Raw genomic sequence first — 20,242 nt, forward strand, 5'->3', positions numbered from 1 at the left:
TTAAATGTATTTGAACACATACCTTTTAGCATACAAGAAACATTGATGAATATAAATAATTGCTTTTTCTATTGTGTAATAATATCGTATCTTTTTGTTATTATATAAGATAAGCTATTTCGGAACATTTTTTAAATTATAAAATTAGTTAACTATGTACGACTTATTTGCAAATATATATGTGTGTGTGTGTGTGTGTGTGTGTGTGTGTGTGTGTGTGTGTGTGTGTGTGTGTGTGTGTGTGTGTGTGTGTGTGTGTGTGTGTGTGTGTGTGTGTGTGTGTGTGTGTGTGTGTGTGTGTGTGTGTGTGTGTGTGTGTGTGTGTGAGATAGTTTATACACAATACATGAAGTTACTTTCTCTATTTTATTTGTTATAATTCATAACTTTATTTCCATTTTGCTTTCTATAATAAAATCCAAAAAGTGTCGTATTATCTCTCTTTTGTGTAAAACTACTCTTGTAAATATATAAAGGAAGATTAAACATATGTTGAGACATATGTTATTTCGTAACATTTCAACATACAAATTTATTTTAAGTATGTAAGATTTATCTTTCCTTCTTTTTTGCTTTCTTTCTATATTCTATACATATAATTTTTTTATTTTCTCAGAATAAAATATATTACTCCAAATTATGAAATGCACCTAATATAATGTTTACAGTGGAATTATATAGTTTAATTTTGAATTACACAAGTATTATATGAGACCATTGTTTTTCGATTGCCAATAAATCCAACAATCTTTTAATTATATATTATTTATTATTGAAATATTTTAATATAAATAAAATTTAAAATATGGCCTAGTTTACACCGGACCGTTTGATACGCGTACCAAGTACTGTATCCGTATCAAATTCGTATCAAATTTCGGTTTACACCGGGATAACCCGAAATTTGATACGGATTCGATACGGATATAGTACTTGGTACGCGTATCAAACGGTCCGGTGTAAACTAGGCCCATGTTAGAATAGAAATTTAACTTTTTTTTTTATTTCTTTTAACGGCAACGGTTTCCTTAAAAATGCTGTCAGGTTTTTGGCAACTTATTGAATTAAGAAACTGTCATGTTGCCCTGTGGTTTCCAACAACCTATTATACCTTTTGTTCGTAAAGGTGCGATTTCACGATGACGCTCGACGCTGGATTCGAGCGTCAAAAAGCTAAACTGTGTTTAGCTTTGACACTCGACGCTCATTTCAGCCAATCCAGTGGTTAGGTTATATTTCGCGTCCCTCTGAATCTAATCACGTGACCAGATTTGACGCTCGAATCCAGCGTCGAGCGTCATCGTGAAATCGCACCTTAAGAGGGCAACTGTTGTCATCAAGTTGCTCATAACCATTGGGGGCAATAACAATCGGCAATCCAATAAGCAAAATCGGAAGCCGCTTTCCTCAATATTGAAGGCAACTTAAGCAAAGCAGTTTTAAGCAAATTGACAGCAACCTGCAGGCAACTTGGCTATCTGGGATTTGTAAAATCTTTTAAAAATATTGCTTTAAAAAATAAATTCCCAATCAGCAATAATTATTGCAAGCAATCATATTTAAAAGATTTTTTTAATATTTGAAAAATATGCATCTTTACATCTTACTTTGGAAAATATATTATTTCTGATATATTATCTATATCATCGCAGCAGTGTTGGGTGAGCCTTGCGTTGTATTGCTAGCAAAAATTATAATGTCTTGCGAATGTCATGATTTTGCTTCGCCGGAGGCCTGCTTATATTAGCCCCCAACTAAAATTTACTTACGAGTTAGACTTACCATTATGCGCCGCCTAGCGGCGTCGTTGCAAACTAACACGGAAAGATGCGCTACCATGCATCTTTCTTAATTAAGAATATTTCATAATATTTCAAAAATATTTGAAAAAAGATTACAGAACTAATAATAAATTTAAAATATTTTTTAAATATTTTGGAACAAGATTATAAAACAATAAATATATAGATTTGAATTAATATTTCAAAAATATATTTCAAATATTTAAGAAAATATTGTCTGGGTAATAAAGAAAAACATTTTTAAAAATATTTTTTAAAAATTCTTAAAATATTCTTAAAAATGTTACCCCAAAAGGTTTTTAAACTATTTTAAAATATTCTTAAAACCATTTTAAAATGTTTCTTGCAATATTTTTATAGAAATATGTAGAAATATTTTTTGAAAATATTTTGTGCTGTATGGGTACTTGTGTGCGAGTGTGAAAAGACAAAATGTCAGAATCTCAACAGAGATCCGTAAGAATATTATTAAAAACTATTTAAATTTCAAATAATGTAACTTTGAATTAATAATTTTATATTAATGCAATACTATATTGAACAACTTTTTTACAAAATATAAATTTTTTAATATGCGGGAGTTTGAGGTTATGATTATATATTTGTTACTTGTTTAGGATAGAAAATGTGGATATTGTGGATATATTCTCTCAGGAAACTATGACCTGATGAAACACTTTTGCTTTTGCTTTTGCTTTTGCTTTTGCTTTTATCCGTTTAACGAGGAAACATATCTATTAAAAGTGGATGAAAATTTAGTAGTCACTGTTGGTATAGGTATTATTTATAGTAATCGAAGTATGTCCCTTAGTAAAGAATACCTTTAATTATTTATTGAAAAATTATATTGTCCCGTCTAGCAATGATACTGAATGGACTGGGTTTCGTTTGCCAGTGTTATTATTGTTCCTTTTATTTTACAGTGTCTCGTGCATACGAATTGGAATTAAATGATCTGCCAAATAATAACATGCAAGGATTTGATACGGATGAGCTCTTAATATCCCAGATAGCAAAATGTGTTCGTTCTGAATACATACCTATATATTGTACTCACGTTTATTAAAAACATGATGGCAAGAATAGACACAGATGCGGGCTCATATGTTGCTCAGAATGCAGACATGTTATGAAATCTATAAAAGTTTACAAAATAGTGACATAATGAACACATAAATGATTTTCAATGAAATACTGCATATTGTGTGCATATAAAGCTGAAGAAATGACAACAATTTATTCGTACGGATTTTCCATTAAAACCTATACTTCGAATTTTAAATATTTCATGCTTAATAACATTATTTAAAAACATGTAAGTAAATAAATAAGTACGTATCCAACAATTTATCAAAAATTGCTTCGCAGACCTCTGCACTATGTGATACCGGAGGTATCACTTAACCTTTAGACCGCCGGAAAGCCTAAATATAGGCTCTACGTGTGATCGGAACTTTGTATATGTTATATATAAGATATAAGCACAACAATTTGAGGACTTTCTAAAAGGATTAAAGCTCATTAAATGCCGGCGGTCTAAAGGTTAAGCTGATCTGCAGCAAAGAACATTGTAATTAGGCTTCTCACAAGCTCGCCTCTTATACTTGCGCGTGATGATTTTTTATTACGAGAAAGTGACGCGTGGTATAGCCGCGTCGCGGCAGCGTGCGTACTAGCGCTCGCGGTCGCGGAGCGTCCTCGCGAAATCAGGGCGTCTTCGCGCTTATTGCGAGTTATCAAACATTACAGTGAACAGTTTGTTGTGTGTGCACAGTGGTCTGACTATCACATTTAATATTAAATTATTAAATTATAAAAATTATTAAATTTTATATTTTATTAGGTCATGTATATTTATGCAAATAGATAATTTTCAATATGTAAGTAAAATTCCCTGTGATTATTTAAAGCATTAAAAAACGTCAATTTACAATATAATTGTTGTAAAATATAGAAAATAGTGAACATTTCTTATGATTTATTATAACTTAATACAACTTGTATTTTTTCATAAAAATAGAAAAAATAGTATTGAATCTTTTATGGATTCATCATGCTAAAAAAAATATTAGCCACGTATTACAGGGAATATATTGACATAAAAAATTCAAATGCCTTTTACGTCATGAAAACTTGTTTAATGCTGTGTAAAAAGATGTAGAAAGTTGTAAATAGTTATAATATTAAAATAGTTATAAATTGCTAAAAAAAAAGTTCATGAAAAGTTGTAGAAATTTCTAAAAATAAACATTTTTTACAACTTCTACAATTTACTACATTCTCATAAAAATGTTCATAAAAATTTGTTGAAACTTGTAAAATTTTTTAAATATTTTTTACAACTCACTACAATTTACGGCAATTTACCATGAATTTCTACAATTTTCACAAATTTGTAGAAATTTGTGATTTGTTGTTTAAAATTTCAATTTTTCGTAGAAATACGTAAATTGTTGTAAAATTATTTTCACCAGGGTCAGCATGTGATTATCATGAGTTGGCTAAAACGTCAATATCTGAGCTCATATATTTCCTCATATACATGTTAACTTAATTGTACTCATGATGTGTATCATCACAATATGATCACAAGACATACATCACATTTCGATCAATATCAGAAGATCATGACGTGATGAAATCTGATCATCAGGCATTGCTATCTAGGATATTAAGTATCCCAGAAGAGAGCATTATTCGATCATCGAACACCAGCTAGCGACAGAAGCACATTGAAAAAAATGCACTGTGGCAAGAAATATGTAACTCATTGGGAGGTTAGTACCCAGATAGCCAAGCATTCCTTGGCATAAAAAGGAAATAGTGTTTGGCATAAGTTTCCCTTCAGTTGTCATCATATTGCTGTCACTGGACAACAGTAATTTCGTTTAGAGCAACTTAAAAGCATTATGCAGACAACGATTACCTTACGCAAACAAGCGGAAAGCTACCTCCCGTAACTTAGCCGGTCAACTGCGACTTTATTAATTTTTTTTTTTTAATCGTTTGTTGGTCGTTTGTCGGTGATTGTTGGCCTAATTACAACGTTTGTTGGTTCTTAATTTTTTTTTAAATTAAAAAAGAAAAATTAGCCTTAAGTTAGCCGGAAAAATTTTATTTTTAATTTAAAAAAAGCCTAATCGATGCGTAATCGTTTGCTGATGATTGTTGGTCTAATTTTAGCGTTTGTTGGTTTATTATTAGTCTTAAAAACGAAAAAAACCGAAAAATTATCTTACGTTAAAAGCCGCATTTGCAGTAATCGAAGATTGGTTTATTTGCTTACGACTTAAGGTTTATTTATATAAATGTAAGGCTAACATTCGTATGTATTTGACCGGAAATGAATGTCCGGGAAAGAATCTACCATATGAAATCGTTTGTATTTCGTATGAAGACTTTTGAAGTGCAATTGAAAAGGTTTGTGAGTCATTCGTTTAATTGTAATTAATTAATTATTTTTGAGTCATTTGAGTCAGCATGTCCGAGCAACCGGATTGTCCATTGCGTTCCACCTTGAATTTTTTTTACAGTCGTTTATTAGGATTGCTCTACTTTTAAATTGAGCGCTTTTAAATGTATTATTATTAAACTACCGATATCGATATATTATTAGTAATTTAATATTAAAGCTTGACAGAGTGACGTAAACTAATTCGCTCATAGTATTATAACAAAGTATTATGCGTTCAAATTCTCGAAAGCTAGCTTCTTTACTATATGCTCTCTTTTTATGTCGATCGATTCAGATAAAAATCTCCGAAGTCTTTCTTTCTCTCGCGATATTCCTAGAGTAAAACTGTACAAAAACTCTACGAAAGTGGCGATATTTTTCACGGATCTGGTTTGAGTCTCGGCTCTTGGGAAAGGTATACGTATGTAGAAAGAGTACGCCAACACAGTTTATCCTGCTAAATGGTTATCAATCTCTATAAGTTCTTTATTGTTTACACATAAATTATAGAATATCTAAACGTTTCTTTTTTTTCGATGTCCTGTGAAATTGTACAATAGAGTTACAAATAAAGATAAAGCCACACTTTACGTATAATCTGATTCAGTCTTTGCTAATGTTACATAATAACGTGCGAAAGAACTAACAGTTAGACTATTTAAGAGGCTATTTAAGAATTTTAATTAAGATACTGAAAGCATAAAACTGTTCAGCTAGCTTTACACAAGATATTGGTCTTCTTCTTTATGAAATCGTCAAATTATGATTATGATACATTTCTACATTATCACCAGCATCGAATCTAATCTTATTTATCGTGATACTCTTGAGAAACTGTTAATCCATTGTCTTAACTCGATCGCGGCGCAGAACTGCGTCCACCAATATTGTTCCTCTTCCTCCAATCGATTCCGTAAAAGCTGTCTACATATTGAACAGTCGATACAACGACGGCGGATTAGTCTGAAATTAAGCACACGTTAACAATCACTCTTCTTGCTAAAATCACAATTCTCTTTTCAATCGCATACTTTGATTATGACATAGACCAGCACGGGAGTCAGATCGTCGGCAGCAGGTATGCCTCTTTCCGACGCCATAGAGAGGAGATTCATGATGGTAGTCGCGCAACGAAATACACACTGCAACTTATCCCTAGGAGTCTTATACGCCGATATCACAACCAATTCAGCCTGCGCCCATGACCAGGGGCATTCGTAATGATAAACTTTTGAAATGTGTAGGTCCTTGTGATTTGGATGAGTTACGACCTTTGCCAACTTTTTGATGTGACCGTGAAAAAGCTGGTCCCTATATACATCTCCATCTTCATTTAGATAGAGCGCATTGTGGTATACCCGTGCCATGACGGTTCTTTCCACCACGACTCGCCAAATCTAACTGGTTGGCGCTCGCCGCTGAAAGTAAGAAGTAAGTTCAGACGTCTCTGAGCACTCCGCTAAGATCTATTGCGAGATAAATAATTATATTCATGTACATTGCCAGATCGGATCGTTGTCCATTTCCACGTGGACCTTCCCTAGAAAATTATCCACGAGATCCTGTTTCTCGTCAGCTAGCGTAAGCTTTTTAAACTCTTCGCAGAAACGCAGGAGGAAAGCCTTCTTTTTTTCCAAAAATACCCTCACACAAACGGATACAAGATGATTATTGATAGCATCCCGATCGCACTTAACTCGCACGCATAATCTGAAAAATATTATTATTAAACGGTTAACATCTTACATTTAAACATCTTACATTTACTTATACATTACATACAAAGATGATATTTATATATAAACAGTACCTATCTAAGTGAGCTAATGTCGACAGCAATCCCTGACGACATCTGATTAAATATGCGATATAAGGAGATCGCTTTTGATAATCCTCTCGAAGTGATTTGAAGAGCTTTCTACATCCATCGTCATTAAATAGACGCACGCAACGTAAAGTTTCATGAAGATGAGCTAGTAATGCCCTATCCTGCAAGTTTATAGCTTCTGCCAATTGTAGTTGTAAAAACGCAACCAGTTCGTTTTCTTTCTGCGACTAACAATGTCTCTGTAATAAAATGTTATATGCGAATATTTGAACATTAAGTAATTAAGTAATCCATAAAAAAATCACACTTTGTTTTGTACGCCATGATTGAAAAATAATACAATAAATACCTCTGAAGTATTCCATGGAATGTGTTGAAGGTCAGCAGTGCTAAGTACCATACGTAATTTTCTTTTAGCATCCGCAAAAGCATAAGAGAGTTCTACATTATTCGAATCGATTGAAAGTCTTTCGTCTTCCACCTCTTTTGTACGGGACTGATTGCTTTCGACCGAAGCTGTATCGCCTAGCTGCGCTTGGCTTTCTTCTGTATTTCGCTAATATATCATCGGTAGTATCTGAAATTAATCAAAAGAACAATTTATTACTGTCTAAAACTTGCAGGAAAACTTTTCCTTTTTTTTAGCATTACTTTCCGATTTATCTTCGATTCTACAAAACTATTAAAACAGAAACCGTTTATATTGTAACAAAATAATATATGATAATTGTTAATAGTTATTTATTAATATCTTACCGCCCGCGACATTACCGGATGATGTTACATCTTCCGACATAATCCTGCGTAATCTGTGCCTGCACACATCGACGCCGTCGCCACCAGCTTCTCGATCGAAACATCTGTCGTCCGTCACGCGGATTGCTTTACCTCTACGATTTTTTAATGACAATTTTAATTTACCAAAGAAACCGCGTTTGTTTTTTTAATCGTTGTCCAACAATTCCTTATCGCCACGCTCGGCGGTCATGTCAAAGCTTATGCTCTTTGGAATAGTTCCCGTTGATGCATTTGGAAAAATTGAGAATCGAACCATCTACCGCGTCACACGTGCCATTAACCGTTGGTGTTGGTAAATCTGACGTTGAAATGTTACTCTTCACACGAGGTTCTGATCCGGAACTGCTGCTGGATGTTACGCTAGCCGTGCTTAATCGGCCTACGGTATTCCCGACTGACGCCATGCAGCTGTCCAACTCCTGATTCACAAAATTCACATTAGATGTATAACGTTCTTCGGTGGGAAAGACAACAGATTGACAGAAGGATTAAGTGAAGAAATGCAAACCTCTGTTTTCACGTCACCGTTTTGGGACTTCTCTGACAAAACAGGCGCAGAAATATGATTAGCTGATAGCAACGCCGGCCGGTGCGACTGCAGCCGCAGCGATGTAATTGTGCGCAGGTGCTTGACGTTCAACTTGCTTACCATTGTCAATTTGAAGTTTATCTATCAAGTGGACCAGCCTATCTATCTATCTTGAAACGGACGAGCAGCGCCAGAAACAGTGCTAACGACAGCTCGAACACTTCCGGCACCAAATACACGCCATTCTTCGACAGCGCGACACACAAGTACTTTAATGGCGATAACAAACATCTCGTTAGAGCGCAATATTGGACCGGCATTCTGCAAGATTCCCAGAAGTAACTGAAGCGACAAGATCTTGGAACGGAGCTTGTGCGATCGGGATCGAGAGTGCCGTCCGGCAGCGGTTTCATAGAGAGCTTGCAAAGAGCACGAAACACCAGGACTGCATCCTTTTGCAGCACATGGGTGAATTTCGCAGTTACCATTCTCAGTGGCCGCCTTGTCATCGTTGTCCTCCGGACTGCCGTTCTCCAAACTGACTTCCTCTTCCAATGGCACCACAGATTTTACTACATCATCAAGAATACTCTTGACAATTGTTTGAGAATCAATGTTATCATTACTAGGAGCATTCTCTAGACTTAGTTCAGCTTCAGTTTCGCCGTTTGCTATGACAGAACCCTCCTGCTGATGTTTCCCATCAAGCCTCACGTTCTCTTCCTCCGCCTGAGTCTCCATTCGCGCAAAGATCACGTTGATCATCTACGTGAGAGTAGCACAGGCTGTTGTTTGATTCACCAGGTTGCGCGACGACAAGTAAACGTTGTAAACAGTACGAATTGTTAACAATACCGTACCCTCGTATACCTCCACATGCTGGCTTGTCATTACAGTCAGCAAAGCTTTAATAATCTGCAGCTGCACACTCTCACCGGTCTGTGGACCGGTGAAGCAACCGCAAATTGTCTCGACAATGCGCACAATCAGCAGCTTGTTAGGCTCCGTTGAATCAGGCACATTGCCAGTGAGATGGCTATATGCGATTAACTTCTGCAGGCAGTCCAGTGCTGTGTCACCACAATCCGTAGTGACTAGCTCTGACATGCTGATTCAAATGGCAAGAAGTACTTCTCAGCGGTAATGACATTTGAGTCGCTCAATTGGGCTGTGGCAGGGCGTTTGAGATAACCTCTTCACCCTGCACAGCTGGTACATCTTTGATCTCGTTAAAGCCCGGTGTCCACGATACAAGAACTGTGTCCAAGTTTCGGTTTAAGCCAATGAAACTGCTACTTTTCTGTAAGAGCTGCAAGTTGATTGGCTTTACGGAGGTCCTCTGCAAGATGGAATTATATGAGTCACAAACTTAGGGCCAATTCCTTTTAGTGACACAAGTCGACACAAACATCGTTCTATCCTTCTTGGCATTCAATGAATAACAAAGACAGAACGACACTTGTGTCGACTTGTGTCACTAAAAGGAATTGGCCTTTAATTAGCAACTATCGCTTATAATTACAGGCTTATTAGTCTGTATATTTATTTATTTCACTATAAAATAATTTTTAAAACGTTTATATTAATTCTGATTGCAGACGGACCTTCGGGAACACTAGCGCTTTCTTCTTTTAACATAAATAACTAAAAATCTATATTTCGGCTAATTACCGAGTTTATAAATATTTAATTAAAATTATCTGGGTGACTCACAAAACTTTTTAATCACACTTCATAACTCTTCATGCGAAATACAAACGATTCCGTATAAAAACTTTTATTAATTTATCTATTTCGGCTAAATGCATGGTGTAAAAATAATTAATTAATTACGATTAAACGAATGACTCACAAACCTTTTCAATTGCACTTCAAAAGTCTTCATACGAAATACAAACGATTTCATATGGTAGATTCTTTCCCGGACATTCATTTCCGGTCAAATACATACGAATAAGGCTAACATCTATAAAACTGGCTATGAATATGGGCCTTAACATCGGCAGAAAATCGCGAAAAGATCAAGAAACATGAAACATGGTGGTATTTCCTGTCTTTTTGCGCCAAGCCATCGTTTGAACGAGAGACCGAGTGAGATTAAGGTAATTAATGTAGAATTCTATATGCTAATGTTTTAAGCAGAACTTTCTTTGATTTCTAATAGCGTTTTTCGAGCTGGTGCGCATTCAGTGCACATTAAAGCCGTCATACACAAACCAACGTAAAGTGAATGTTTAGTATAAACAGGTTAAATCATGATTGCATTATTTGATAAAATATGTACTGGGTATTTTATCAGTCGAAATATTTGCATTTTACTTTGAATATTAGAGATTAAATCAGTGTATAAACAGCTTTAATGTGCATTGAGTGCGCACCAGCTCTGCCAGTGAAAAACGCTATAAGAGGATATATCTTATTTTTTCTTGCATAGATAAACAGAATGTTATCGGAAAGTCATCTAAGCATTTTGAGAAGAATCTTCGGAAAGATGAACGTAGAAACCAATTGTTGCAATTAAGAAGAAAGAAGCACGAGCAAGTATTTACGCAGAAGAGAAATCTCGGTGGTTTTTCTTCGTCACCTGTTCTTATCTGTGTCATACCGTTGCAAAGTGACGTGGACATTGTTAATTAGTTACAGCAGATACAATGTAAAGAACATTTTGTATCTGCTGTAACTAACATGGATGAAACTGCTAATGTTGCTACTAGTCAAAATGGCATTATATAGTACATATTGGGTACGCTATAAAACAGGAAAAGAACTTGTTTATTCTATTATTAGTGAGGTAAATTAAAAATTTGTTAATATTATATATATATATATATATATGTATTTGTATTAATTTAGTGTTCCAAGACTGAAACAGCGGTTTTCTATCATTGTACCGTTGATGGGTGACGTTTTAGCAACATTAGATGCAGCCAAAGTTGCTACCACGATACTCTTTGTTACTTCTGTCGCGAGTCAAGCAAACGATGGTACGCAAAGAGATATTATAGGCGATTGGGACAAGGAAATTATTATGTCTTGCCTTACTCAAGGTTTACCTTCTACAATAAATGCGGTGCATAATATTCAAAGACTTCATATTAAGGTACGTAATGATACGTTTAACACTTTATATAAAATTTACAAAGAGTAAACTCTTCACAATAAAGAATTAATTAATTTCTATATTCGTTTCAAAGATTTTTAACACTTTGAGTGCCAAACTGATTTTGGCTCTCTTGCTACGAGCTTGGCGAGAACGCTGGACTGATTTGCAATGGGGTATTAATATCAAAACGGTAAGCGTCTGTATTTCCTTGATGTGCTTTCTATTTGCTTCTCAAGGTTCTACATGTTTTCTAAAATCAAGATTAATTCTTAGATTTTGCCAAGAGGAGTAAGTGGTGATGTATATAACTTAGCAGATTGTATATTACAACAAGCGTTAGTGGGACCAGGACCTAATCAGTTAGTACTGTCTTATCTGAAGCACTCGTTAAGTTCTCAGGTTTGTTTATTAATTATATATATATATATATATATATATATATATATATATATAATATATTTCAGGGGTTACTTTAATTTTTTCTTACACAATACACATATACTGTGACTTGTCAGTGATTTATATTTCAAATTGTCTTGCAGCTAGTGTCATACGCTGCAGTGTTGCAGCGAATAAGTAAATATGATGCTTTTCACAAGCCCCATTGCATCGTGAGCCTGCTGGAGTTCCTGGAGTCTATACAAGTTGGTATCACATGCCGCGGTAAACCAGAGGAAGATCTCTTGGCAGCGGCAGTCCTGTCTATTGTACATTGGCTTCTACAATGTTACCTGCACACCTTGACAAAGGCGCCCTAGAGTAATCCTCTCACTCCGCATCCGAGCGAGCTCGTAGACAAACCTGCTAGTATTTTGCAACAGATGCTGAATTCGGACTTTTTGTGCGCGATGATGTATCTGGCTAAATACGATGACAAAGGTGTGCTGTGACCAATGGAAAATTATTCAACGTTTTGCAATTGCTTATGCATTTGCACTTTTTCTTTTAGATCTATACATAGAAGTTGTGAAGAAATGCCAGGAGACCGAGACATTACTGAAGACGAGCACTCAAAATTCCGTGGTACCAATAGAGGATTCACTGAAAAAGTTATGCAATCTGGAGATCGAAAGTCTCTGCCCTGAGAAAATGAAAATGGAGTCTATTACGCATTGTCTGCAGCCACTCTTTGCCGTTCAAGTGTTACTGAATCCTAGTACCAAGACAACCGTGTTCGTCAACCAGCTGCTGATGGTGCAGAGATTAAAGTGCTATACAAATGCACGGCTTTACTGCGAGATTATCCGCGCCTGTCTGATGTGTACCAAAATACACAAAATTGTGAAGTTTCAGCCAAATCGGTAAGGAAGCCCCTCTCCTTCATAATTACCGGAGAAATAAATCGTCTGTTAAAATCAATTATACAAGAGTTTGGTCTTCCTAAAAAAAATTTTCTTTTCCATTCGTACAATCCATGATTAACTGTGGGATAAACTGTTGGTAATATTTGTATATCTGTTTTCAGGTACCTTGCCTTCTCAAAGCATTGCCCGAGTTATTCACGACTGATATTCTACTGAGATTGTACGACATACAAACCATGATCGGGCGCAAGGCCACCGCGCGAGATCTATGCATGTTGCGGAATATTAATCTGAAGCCTACAAAATAAAGTCACAATTATCGTAAAATAGAGAATGCATCTTTTCACATGGATAATATTGACGAACAAATACATCAGTTTTATATATATAAATATCTATATAATGTACACAAATATTATCCTCTAAATTCTTATGGCACTTGTACTGCTATATTAGCAGGACAACTGACAATGGCAATGTAATTGTACATTAAGCGTCTAAATGCCTTAACAGCTTATACAGAAATATTACTGTATGGGGCAATCTTTTGCGCCATGGTTTACATGTTTGTATGTAATGGCATAAATAAATAATTATGTTCAATAATTATTAAGCTAATCATACTTGATAAGTATTGATTTTATAAAAACACAGAAGAAGAATATTATATTTGACGCATGGCATTTGTTAAAAATTATCTTCTCGATCTAAAAATTACCTATTTCTTTACTACAAATAAAGTTAGAACAAATATTTGAACGTAGTCACTTTGAAAGTATTCTTAGATTAGAAAATGCATCTGATATATCTACATTTCAAAGCATTTGAAGAAATATAAGTTTATAATTCTACTTTAAACATAAAATTGTATTTAAAATGGATTAATTATGAATTTATCATTTTCTTCCCATGAACTCTTCATTCAAGACGCCTAGTTGTCAAAGTACGTATAAAATAAATGTCAAACTTACCATATGTGCTAAAAAAATAATAGAATAAAGTAAATCATAGATACCTAAATGTGATCACTTAAAAACATGATACAATGTTTCATGATACGCGCATTATGTTTGCGTTTAAAGAACTAAAATTTAAATAAGTTGTATTTTTATAAATAAAGATTATTTATGTGATCATTAAAAGTATATGTTATTTTATAAGAATATAAGCTTCAACCTGATTGAATTTATATAAAATTAAAGAGAATTCTCGTATTCATACGTGAATATACGTTTCCTAGTAGAATTCTCTTGAAAAAAAACCTACTTCCCAAATGTATATATGCTTCCGTTTCTCACTTGTGGAAAGTGTTTTACTGTAAAATTTATAGATTTGTTTGAAGTAACAAAACGTCATTTTTTTAAGAACCTTATTCTTTCATACAATTTTCATATAAATCCTAATGTCCATGTCTTTTACAATAAATAAGTACTATATGTATCTCAGGTCTATATTCCACTTCTTAGCAAGGACTATTCTTACAAATTATCTGCACAAGTTTCTTAAAATATAGCTTACTTACAGCTAGGAACTCGAACTGGAGCTTTACGTTACATTGAAGTGTATTAGAAAATAGTATGTTTATATATAGTGAAAACGAATCTATAAGCAATATAATACATATATAGAGTAAGAGTTAGAGAATAGAATTAAATTCGCAGTTTACAAATAGTTTCGATTTACGCTGTACAAAATTAATGTATATAATGCATATAAACTATGTATATTCATATATATCTATATATATGTATAGATTATAAATAATACTTTTCTAGCGTCTAACTTCGCTTTATCATCTTTCATTTTTCAATAACTTCCTGAAAGCTAGCGTCAGGTATGACACAGATAAGAACAGGTGACGAAGAAAAACCACCGAGATTTCTCTTCTGCGTAAATACTTGCTCGTGCTTCTTTCTTCTTAATTGCAACAATTGGTTTCTACGTTCATCTTTCCGAAGATTCTTCTCAAAATGCTTAGATGACTTTCCGATAACATTCTGTTTATCTATGCAAGAAAAAATAAGATATATCCTCTTATAGCGTTTTTCACTGGCAGAGCTGGTGCGCACTCAATGCACATTAAAGCTGTTTATACACTGATTTAATCTCTAATATTCAAAGTAAAATGCAAATATTTCGACTGATAAAATACCCAGTACATATTTTATCAAATAATGCAATCATGATTTAACCTGTTTATACTAAACATTCACTTTACGTTGGTTTGTGTATGACGGCTTTAATGTGCACTGAATGCGCACCAGCTCGAAAAACGCTATTAGAAATCAAAGAAAGTTCTGCTTAAAACATTAGCATATAGAATTCTACATTAATTACCTTAATCTCACTCGGTCTCTCGTTCAAACGATGGCTTGGCGCAAAAAAACAGGAAATACCACCATGTTTCATGTTTCTTGATCTTTTCGCGATTTTCTGCCGATGTTAAGGCCCGTATTCATAGCCAGTTTTATAGATGTTAGCCTTACATTTATATAAATAAACCTTAAGTCGTAAGCAAATAAACCAATCGTCGATTACTGCAAATGCGGCTTTTAACGTGAGATAATTTTTCGGTTTTTTTCGTTTTTAAGACTAATAATAAACCAACAAACGCTAAAATTAGACCAACAATCATCAGCAAACGATTACGCATTGATTAGGCTTTTTTTAAATTAAAAATAAAATTTTTCCGGCTAACTTAAGGCTAATTTTTCTTTTTTAATTTAAAAAAAAATTAAGAACCAACAATCGTTGTAATTAGGCCAACAATCACCGACAAACGACCAACAAACGATTAAAAAAAAAAAAATTAATAAAGTCGCAATTGACCGGCTAAGTTACGGGAGGTCGGAAAGCTCGTAGCATACTTATTGCCATAAAAGTTGCCACAATCTGTTGGCAACCGTTTTGGTGGCAATAAAAGTCGGCAATCCAATAGACAAAATCGGAAGCCGCTTTCCTCAATATTAAAGGCAACCTTAGCAGAGCAGTTTTAAGCAAATTGACAACAACCTGCGGGCAACTTGCTATCTGGGTATGTATATACATATTTTGGCCATGTATAATAATTATATAAGCGCAACTAAACTTTTTATTTGGTTCTGATGTGTGTTTATAGGAGTATTAAATATAACCGAAGCCAAAAAAAGATGGCGATATCTTCGACATTGCTATATGAAAGCAAAAAAAAGAACATATGTACATTCCAAGTGGGTCTGCTGCTGAAACTTCAACTTTGAAAAAAAGTTCCTTCAGGTTCTACGAACAGATGAAGTTTTTGGATGAGTTTTAGGAAAATTTTTGTAAGTTTAATAATTTTAATATACATATACATTGTTTAAAAAGTCAATGTATTTAAAATACAGAGACACTACAGACTTGACTTGGTTATTTTATTTAGTCCTCTTTGACACTTGAAATTAGTATCCACGCAATAGGAATTTTTCTCCAAGGTTCTTGACTATTCTTTGTTAAGACCCGATCCGATATTAAAAGTGCTGTTTTTCTCTCTAGAACATGTACTAGTCTACCATCAAACGTTCAAAACAATGAAGAAGATGAAAGTATGTTAACTGAAGTTAGTGAAGACTCAGTGTTGGTGCCCCAACCAACATGCAGCAATGCGAGCAGCAATGCGAGCAGCAATGCGAGCAGCAATGTATCAAACTTATTGCTTGTGTGTGCCATCAAACTCCGGAAAAATTGATTTAAACTTAAGTAAAAGTACGGTTCTATATTACTTTATTAAACATTTCAATAAATTTATCTTATGTTGAAAATCAATAATATTTTAGAAAGAAAGTCAGACAGATTGAGCAAGACAAACGACGAATTTCACGAAACCGTTATCGCAACATTACGCGAAACCAATAAACGACCTGTCGGAGTTGATGGATTTTTACTTCTATTCGGAGAAGGATTAAGGAAACTGCCATACAGAAAGCGAACCGAATTAGAAATGAAATTCCTTGCTATGCTCATGGAAGAGCAAGTTAAATTAAATAACCAATAACAAATAAATCATATTTACTTTATGTTCACTTAATCTGCTATCTGATATAAAAGAAACTTTTTTTACTACATTATATTATTATTATATCTATTTATTTTTATTTTTATTATTACAATTTTATTTTTTATTACATTAATATAAAGTATGACTATTATTGTACTAGGTATATTCAGTTTCAAACAAATACAAGTTATTTTCAAACAAAATATATTTTTATTATGACATAAACCTTACGAATAAGTTTATCCAGTGTTTATAAGTATATCTACGCTTTACCAACTTACATCTACTTACAGTACTACTTATTCTACGGGAAAAAATCCATCAGAATCAATTGACCCGTCAAAAACTTTGTGTTCCCCAGTGTTATCATTATCGTAAATTATCGTCAATCATTAATTAAAAATCGTTTTGCAACGCTTTTTCTCACTGGTAATAATTTTATAATTTTACTGCGTAGTTTTTGCTTTTTAAATAGACACCGACATTGTTTTAATTTATTTAATAATACGCAAATAATAACAAACAATTTTTCAGAATTCATTTTTAGCGATTGAATGTTGTAGCAATTGGTGACAATTTTGTAGGTTATAAATGGAATTCGTTAATGTGACAGATGTATTGCATGATGTATGTACATACGTGTGATTCCGATCCGCATAAATTTGTTTTCTAATGTCCCATGCAGCGGAAAATGCGGAAGCGTAGTCTGTGCGTGCCAATAATATACACTGTTCCGATAGATACAATGAAAGGATCTATGGGAAACAATCTTGTGATTGGCAAGCGTCAATTGCGCTTCCGCGAATTCCGCTCCATGGGACATTAGAAAAGATATTTCAGCGGAACGCGACTGGCGGAATGTCTGCGATTGGACGGACTTCATTCCGCCAATTCCGCATTGCGCATACGTTCCGTACCATGGGATCGCACCATAATGCCCGTTCTAGACTGGAGGACGATGATCCTACTCGCGGCTCATCCTAGTGAGTAGTGTAGGTGTAGACGGATAAAAATCATTGATTATCCATGATTTTTACCCGTCTACACTACTCACTAGGATGAGCCGCGAGTAGGATCATTCTCCAGTCTAGAACGGGCATAAGGCCATTGCACGTAAGTGCTGGGGGTCGATTGTGTATCTTGAAATGAGGTGAAAATTACAAAAGTGAGGAAATTCACTAGCGTATCTACGATTTCATTTGTCGAAATCTAGTAAAATCTGTTCACTTTTGTAATTTTCACCTCGTTTCAAGATACACAATCGACTCCCTGGTCTACAACCTTGCTTTCTCTAAGCCGTAAGAAATTGACCAATCACAATGGAATGTGAGGAGAATACTCGATTGTGATTGGTCAATTTCTTAGGGCTTAGGGCTTAAAACACCTATTGTAGACGGGCACTAACAATGTTTTAATTGTAATCGTAAGGCCGTAAGAAAATAGACCAATCACAGTCGATTATTCTTCTCGCGCTTGAAGAATAATCGAGTGTGATTGGTCTATTTTCTTACGGCCTTATGATTAAAACTAAATCTTTGTTACGTGCAATGACCTTAAATAACCTTTATTCTGCCCTCCTTGCTGGTTTGGGTTAGGTTTTTTTGGAGATAAAGCCCCCCCCTCCCGCCCCGCAGGAGAGGCGGAACCCACTGCAACCACGCATGTATGTACATACATATGTACATACTTTGCAATGTATATATTTTATAGATATATTTATTTATAATTGAAAGCCAAGTAATGATGCATTATAAATACACATATTTCAAATTCGCACACTTTGCATGCGCGTGTAGCCACGAAGCATGCGCATGTGGCTACGGGGCATGTTCATGTCGCTACTGTCACTAGTAACTAGTACTACTAGTAGTCGCAACATTTCGTCGGTATGACAAGTTTCATAACCTGAATAGTCATCAACTTTAACGATTAATATTTCGTTTCGCTGGGTAGAGCGGCGCTTATTTCTGCCAAATTCTTTCGTTTCGAGTAAAACCGGGTTGATTGAGCATAATTTTATCGATATCGAAGGTAAGGATTTTAAACTGTACAAGTACCGATGTTAATTAGGACAAAATCTTGAATTACGTTTTTAAGCATTTGTATGGGTAACCTTTATAAAGCCTGATCTACAATGTGTTCTTTGTGTGCTTCCTGTTTTCTGCTCTTAACCTCTTTGCGACTATCTCGTATTTCGCAATTCCGTCGCGTAACGCGATGTTTTTTGTTCTCTGTCGCCCAAGATAAAAATTGACGAGCTTCAGAAGAGACAAGAAACATCACGTTACGCAACGGAATTGCGAAATACGAGATAGTCGCAAAGAGGTTAAGAGCAGAAAACAGAAAGCAAAGAGCACTATGGCTGCGTTCGGGGAGTGCGCTATCAGCGCTATTTGCTTATTCTATCCTTGTTTTATACCTGATGAGCGATAAAGATAGAATGATGCAATAGCGCTAATAGCGCGCTCCCCGAACGCAGCCATTGTAGATCAGCCTTAAGAAAAAACCAAGTCGATATCTCATCGGGCCCAAGAGATATTGAAGAATCCGTGAAAACACATTTTACCCCTTTTCACCCGGTTAAAGATCGAATTTCTAAAAATTCCTTCTTAGTGGATGCTTACATCATGGAAGGAATATACTCCCCGAATTTCATGTTTCTAGATTTAAGGGTTTGGGCTGGGCGTTGATAACCCAGACAGCACAAAATATTTATGAATATTTATAATAAATATTTATAAATATTTTGAAAATTTATATTATAAAGTAAATATTTTATAAAAAAAATATTTAAACAAAGGGCTTGCGAACTAGCAAGATATTTGTGCTGCTATAATATATTCTGAACATTACAGATAATCAACAACAAACGTTTCGGCCAGTACTGTGGCCTTCTTCAGTGTAACAAACAATGACATTGATCGTTGAATATAAAACAATGACATTGATCGTTGAATATAAATAAACGGAATAGTCGTTACATATTAAAATTAAATATTACAGTAACCCCCTTATCCTAACATAATTAAAACCGCCAATCGCTTACATACATGCTTTCGTGTAAATCGTCGATCGCATACATAGTCATCGTGTCGATCCCAATCACCGCTCGCCAAAGCAGGAAACACCGTTCATCGTGTACAATTATCGTTCGAGCGTCCATAAGTCGATCAAGGAAGGATCCGTCTCTATTGTCCAACAAATTACGGTCAGGGGTTGGACAGGACCGATGCCGAATGTCCTTGAACAGTAGAAACGCGTGTCGAGGAATACTTGTTATGCTGTGGTCGGTCTAATGTAAAAAAAAAAAAAATTTATAAAGATTTTTTATAAAGATTTTGGAATAATACAAAAATTATTACTAACAACATATAAAATATATGTTAGAAATGTATTGAAAAATATTTCT

General features: G+C 34.7%; 3 protein-coding genes, 2 long non-coding RNA genes and 1 pseudogene across 6 annotated transcripts in view; 4 read left to right on the top strand and 2 right to left on the bottom strand.

Annotated features, from left to right (window-relative positions):
- Nucleotides 1-5,704: 5,704 nt before the first annotated feature.
- On the bottom strand, nucleotides 5,705-20,205 carry LOC139782748 (GTPase-activating protein and VPS9 domain-containing protein 1-like; annotated as a pseudogene).
- On the top strand, nucleotides 6,556-7,448 carry LOC139782756 (uncharacterized). The gene is made up of 2 exons (XR_011720985.1): nucleotides 6,556-6,687; nucleotides 6,763-7,448. It is a non-coding gene; the product is annotated as an uncharacterized lncRNA (long non-coding RNA).
- LOC139782745 (brefeldin A-inhibited guanine nucleotide-exchange protein 2-like) lies at nucleotides 8,574-9,518 on the bottom strand. The gene is made up of 2 exons (XM_071721785.1): nucleotides 9,267-9,518; nucleotides 8,574-9,176 (listed from the first exon to the last, which is right to left on the bottom strand). Exons 1-2 carry the CDS (start codon nucleotides 9,516-9,518, stop codon nucleotides 8,574-8,576), a joined length of 855 nt encoding a protein of 284 aa, XP_071577886.1.
- On the top strand, nucleotides 11,057-13,960 carry LOC139782750 (mediator of RNA polymerase II transcription subunit 24-like). The gene is made up of 7 exons (XM_071721789.1): nucleotides 11,057-11,202; nucleotides 11,265-11,511; nucleotides 11,606-11,704; nucleotides 11,788-11,913; nucleotides 12,057-12,393; nucleotides 12,464-12,815; nucleotides 12,980-13,960. Exons 2-5 carry the CDS (start codon nucleotides 11,308-11,310, stop codon nucleotides 12,270-12,272), a joined length of 645 nt encoding a protein of 214 aa, XP_071577890.1. The 5' UTR covers nucleotides 11,057-11,202; nucleotides 11,265-11,307; the 3' UTR covers nucleotides 12,273-12,393; nucleotides 12,464-12,815; nucleotides 12,980-13,960.
- On the top strand, nucleotides 15,228-16,920 carry LOC139782754 (uncharacterized). Of its 2 annotated transcripts, XR_011720982.1 has the most exons (5): nucleotides 15,228-15,375; nucleotides 15,580-15,852; nucleotides 15,937-16,120; nucleotides 16,332-16,541; nucleotides 16,613-16,920. It is a non-coding gene; the product is annotated as an uncharacterized lncRNA (long non-coding RNA). The 2 variants fall into 2 exon arrangements; XR_011720981.1 differs by having other exon boundaries at nucleotides 15,231-15,852.
- LOC139782751 (phosphoribosylformylglycinamidine synthase-like) overlaps nucleotides 18,705-20,242 on the top strand; it is a 40,431-nt gene continuing 38,893 nt past the window's right edge. Inside the window, exon 1 of the mRNA XM_071721791.1 lies at nucleotides 18,705-18,864. The gene's annotated coding sequence lies outside the window, so the exon portion shown is untranslated. The remainder of the gene's footprint in view (nucleotides 18,865-20,242) is intronic.

The sequence above is a fragment of the Temnothorax nylanderi genome, unplaced genomic scaffold (assembly GCF_030848795.1).
Source record: "Temnothorax nylanderi isolate EJ_2023f unplaced genomic scaffold, tnyl_v1.0 TNYL_tig0437_pilon, whole genome shotgun sequence".
In the NCBI taxonomy this organism is placed as follows: domain Eukaryota; kingdom Metazoa; phylum Arthropoda; class Insecta; order Hymenoptera; family Formicidae; genus Temnothorax; species Temnothorax nylanderi.

Bases quoted from the DNA above. Each gene is read 5' to 3' on its own strand.
- LOC139782745 (XM_071721785.1), bottom strand. From the start codon at position 9,518: ATGTCAGAGCTAGTCACTACGGATTGTGGTGACACAGCACTGGACTGC. The intron at 9,177-9,266 runs GTATTGTTAACA...ACTCTCACGTAG, and splicing joins TGGAGGTATACGAGGGTACG to ATGATCAACGTGATCTTTGC.
- LOC139782750 (XM_071721789.1), top strand. From the start codon at position 11,308: ATGGGTGACGTTTTAGCAACATTAGATGCAGCCAAAGTTGCTACCACG. The intron at 11,705-11,787 runs GTAAGCGTCTGT...ATTAATTCTTAG, and splicing joins GGGGTATTAATATCAAAACG to ATTTTGCCAAGAGGAGTAAG. The intron at 11,914-12,056 runs GTTTGTTTATTA...ATTGTCTTGCAG, and splicing joins AGCACTCGTTAAGTTCTCAG to CTAGTGTCATACGCTGCAGT.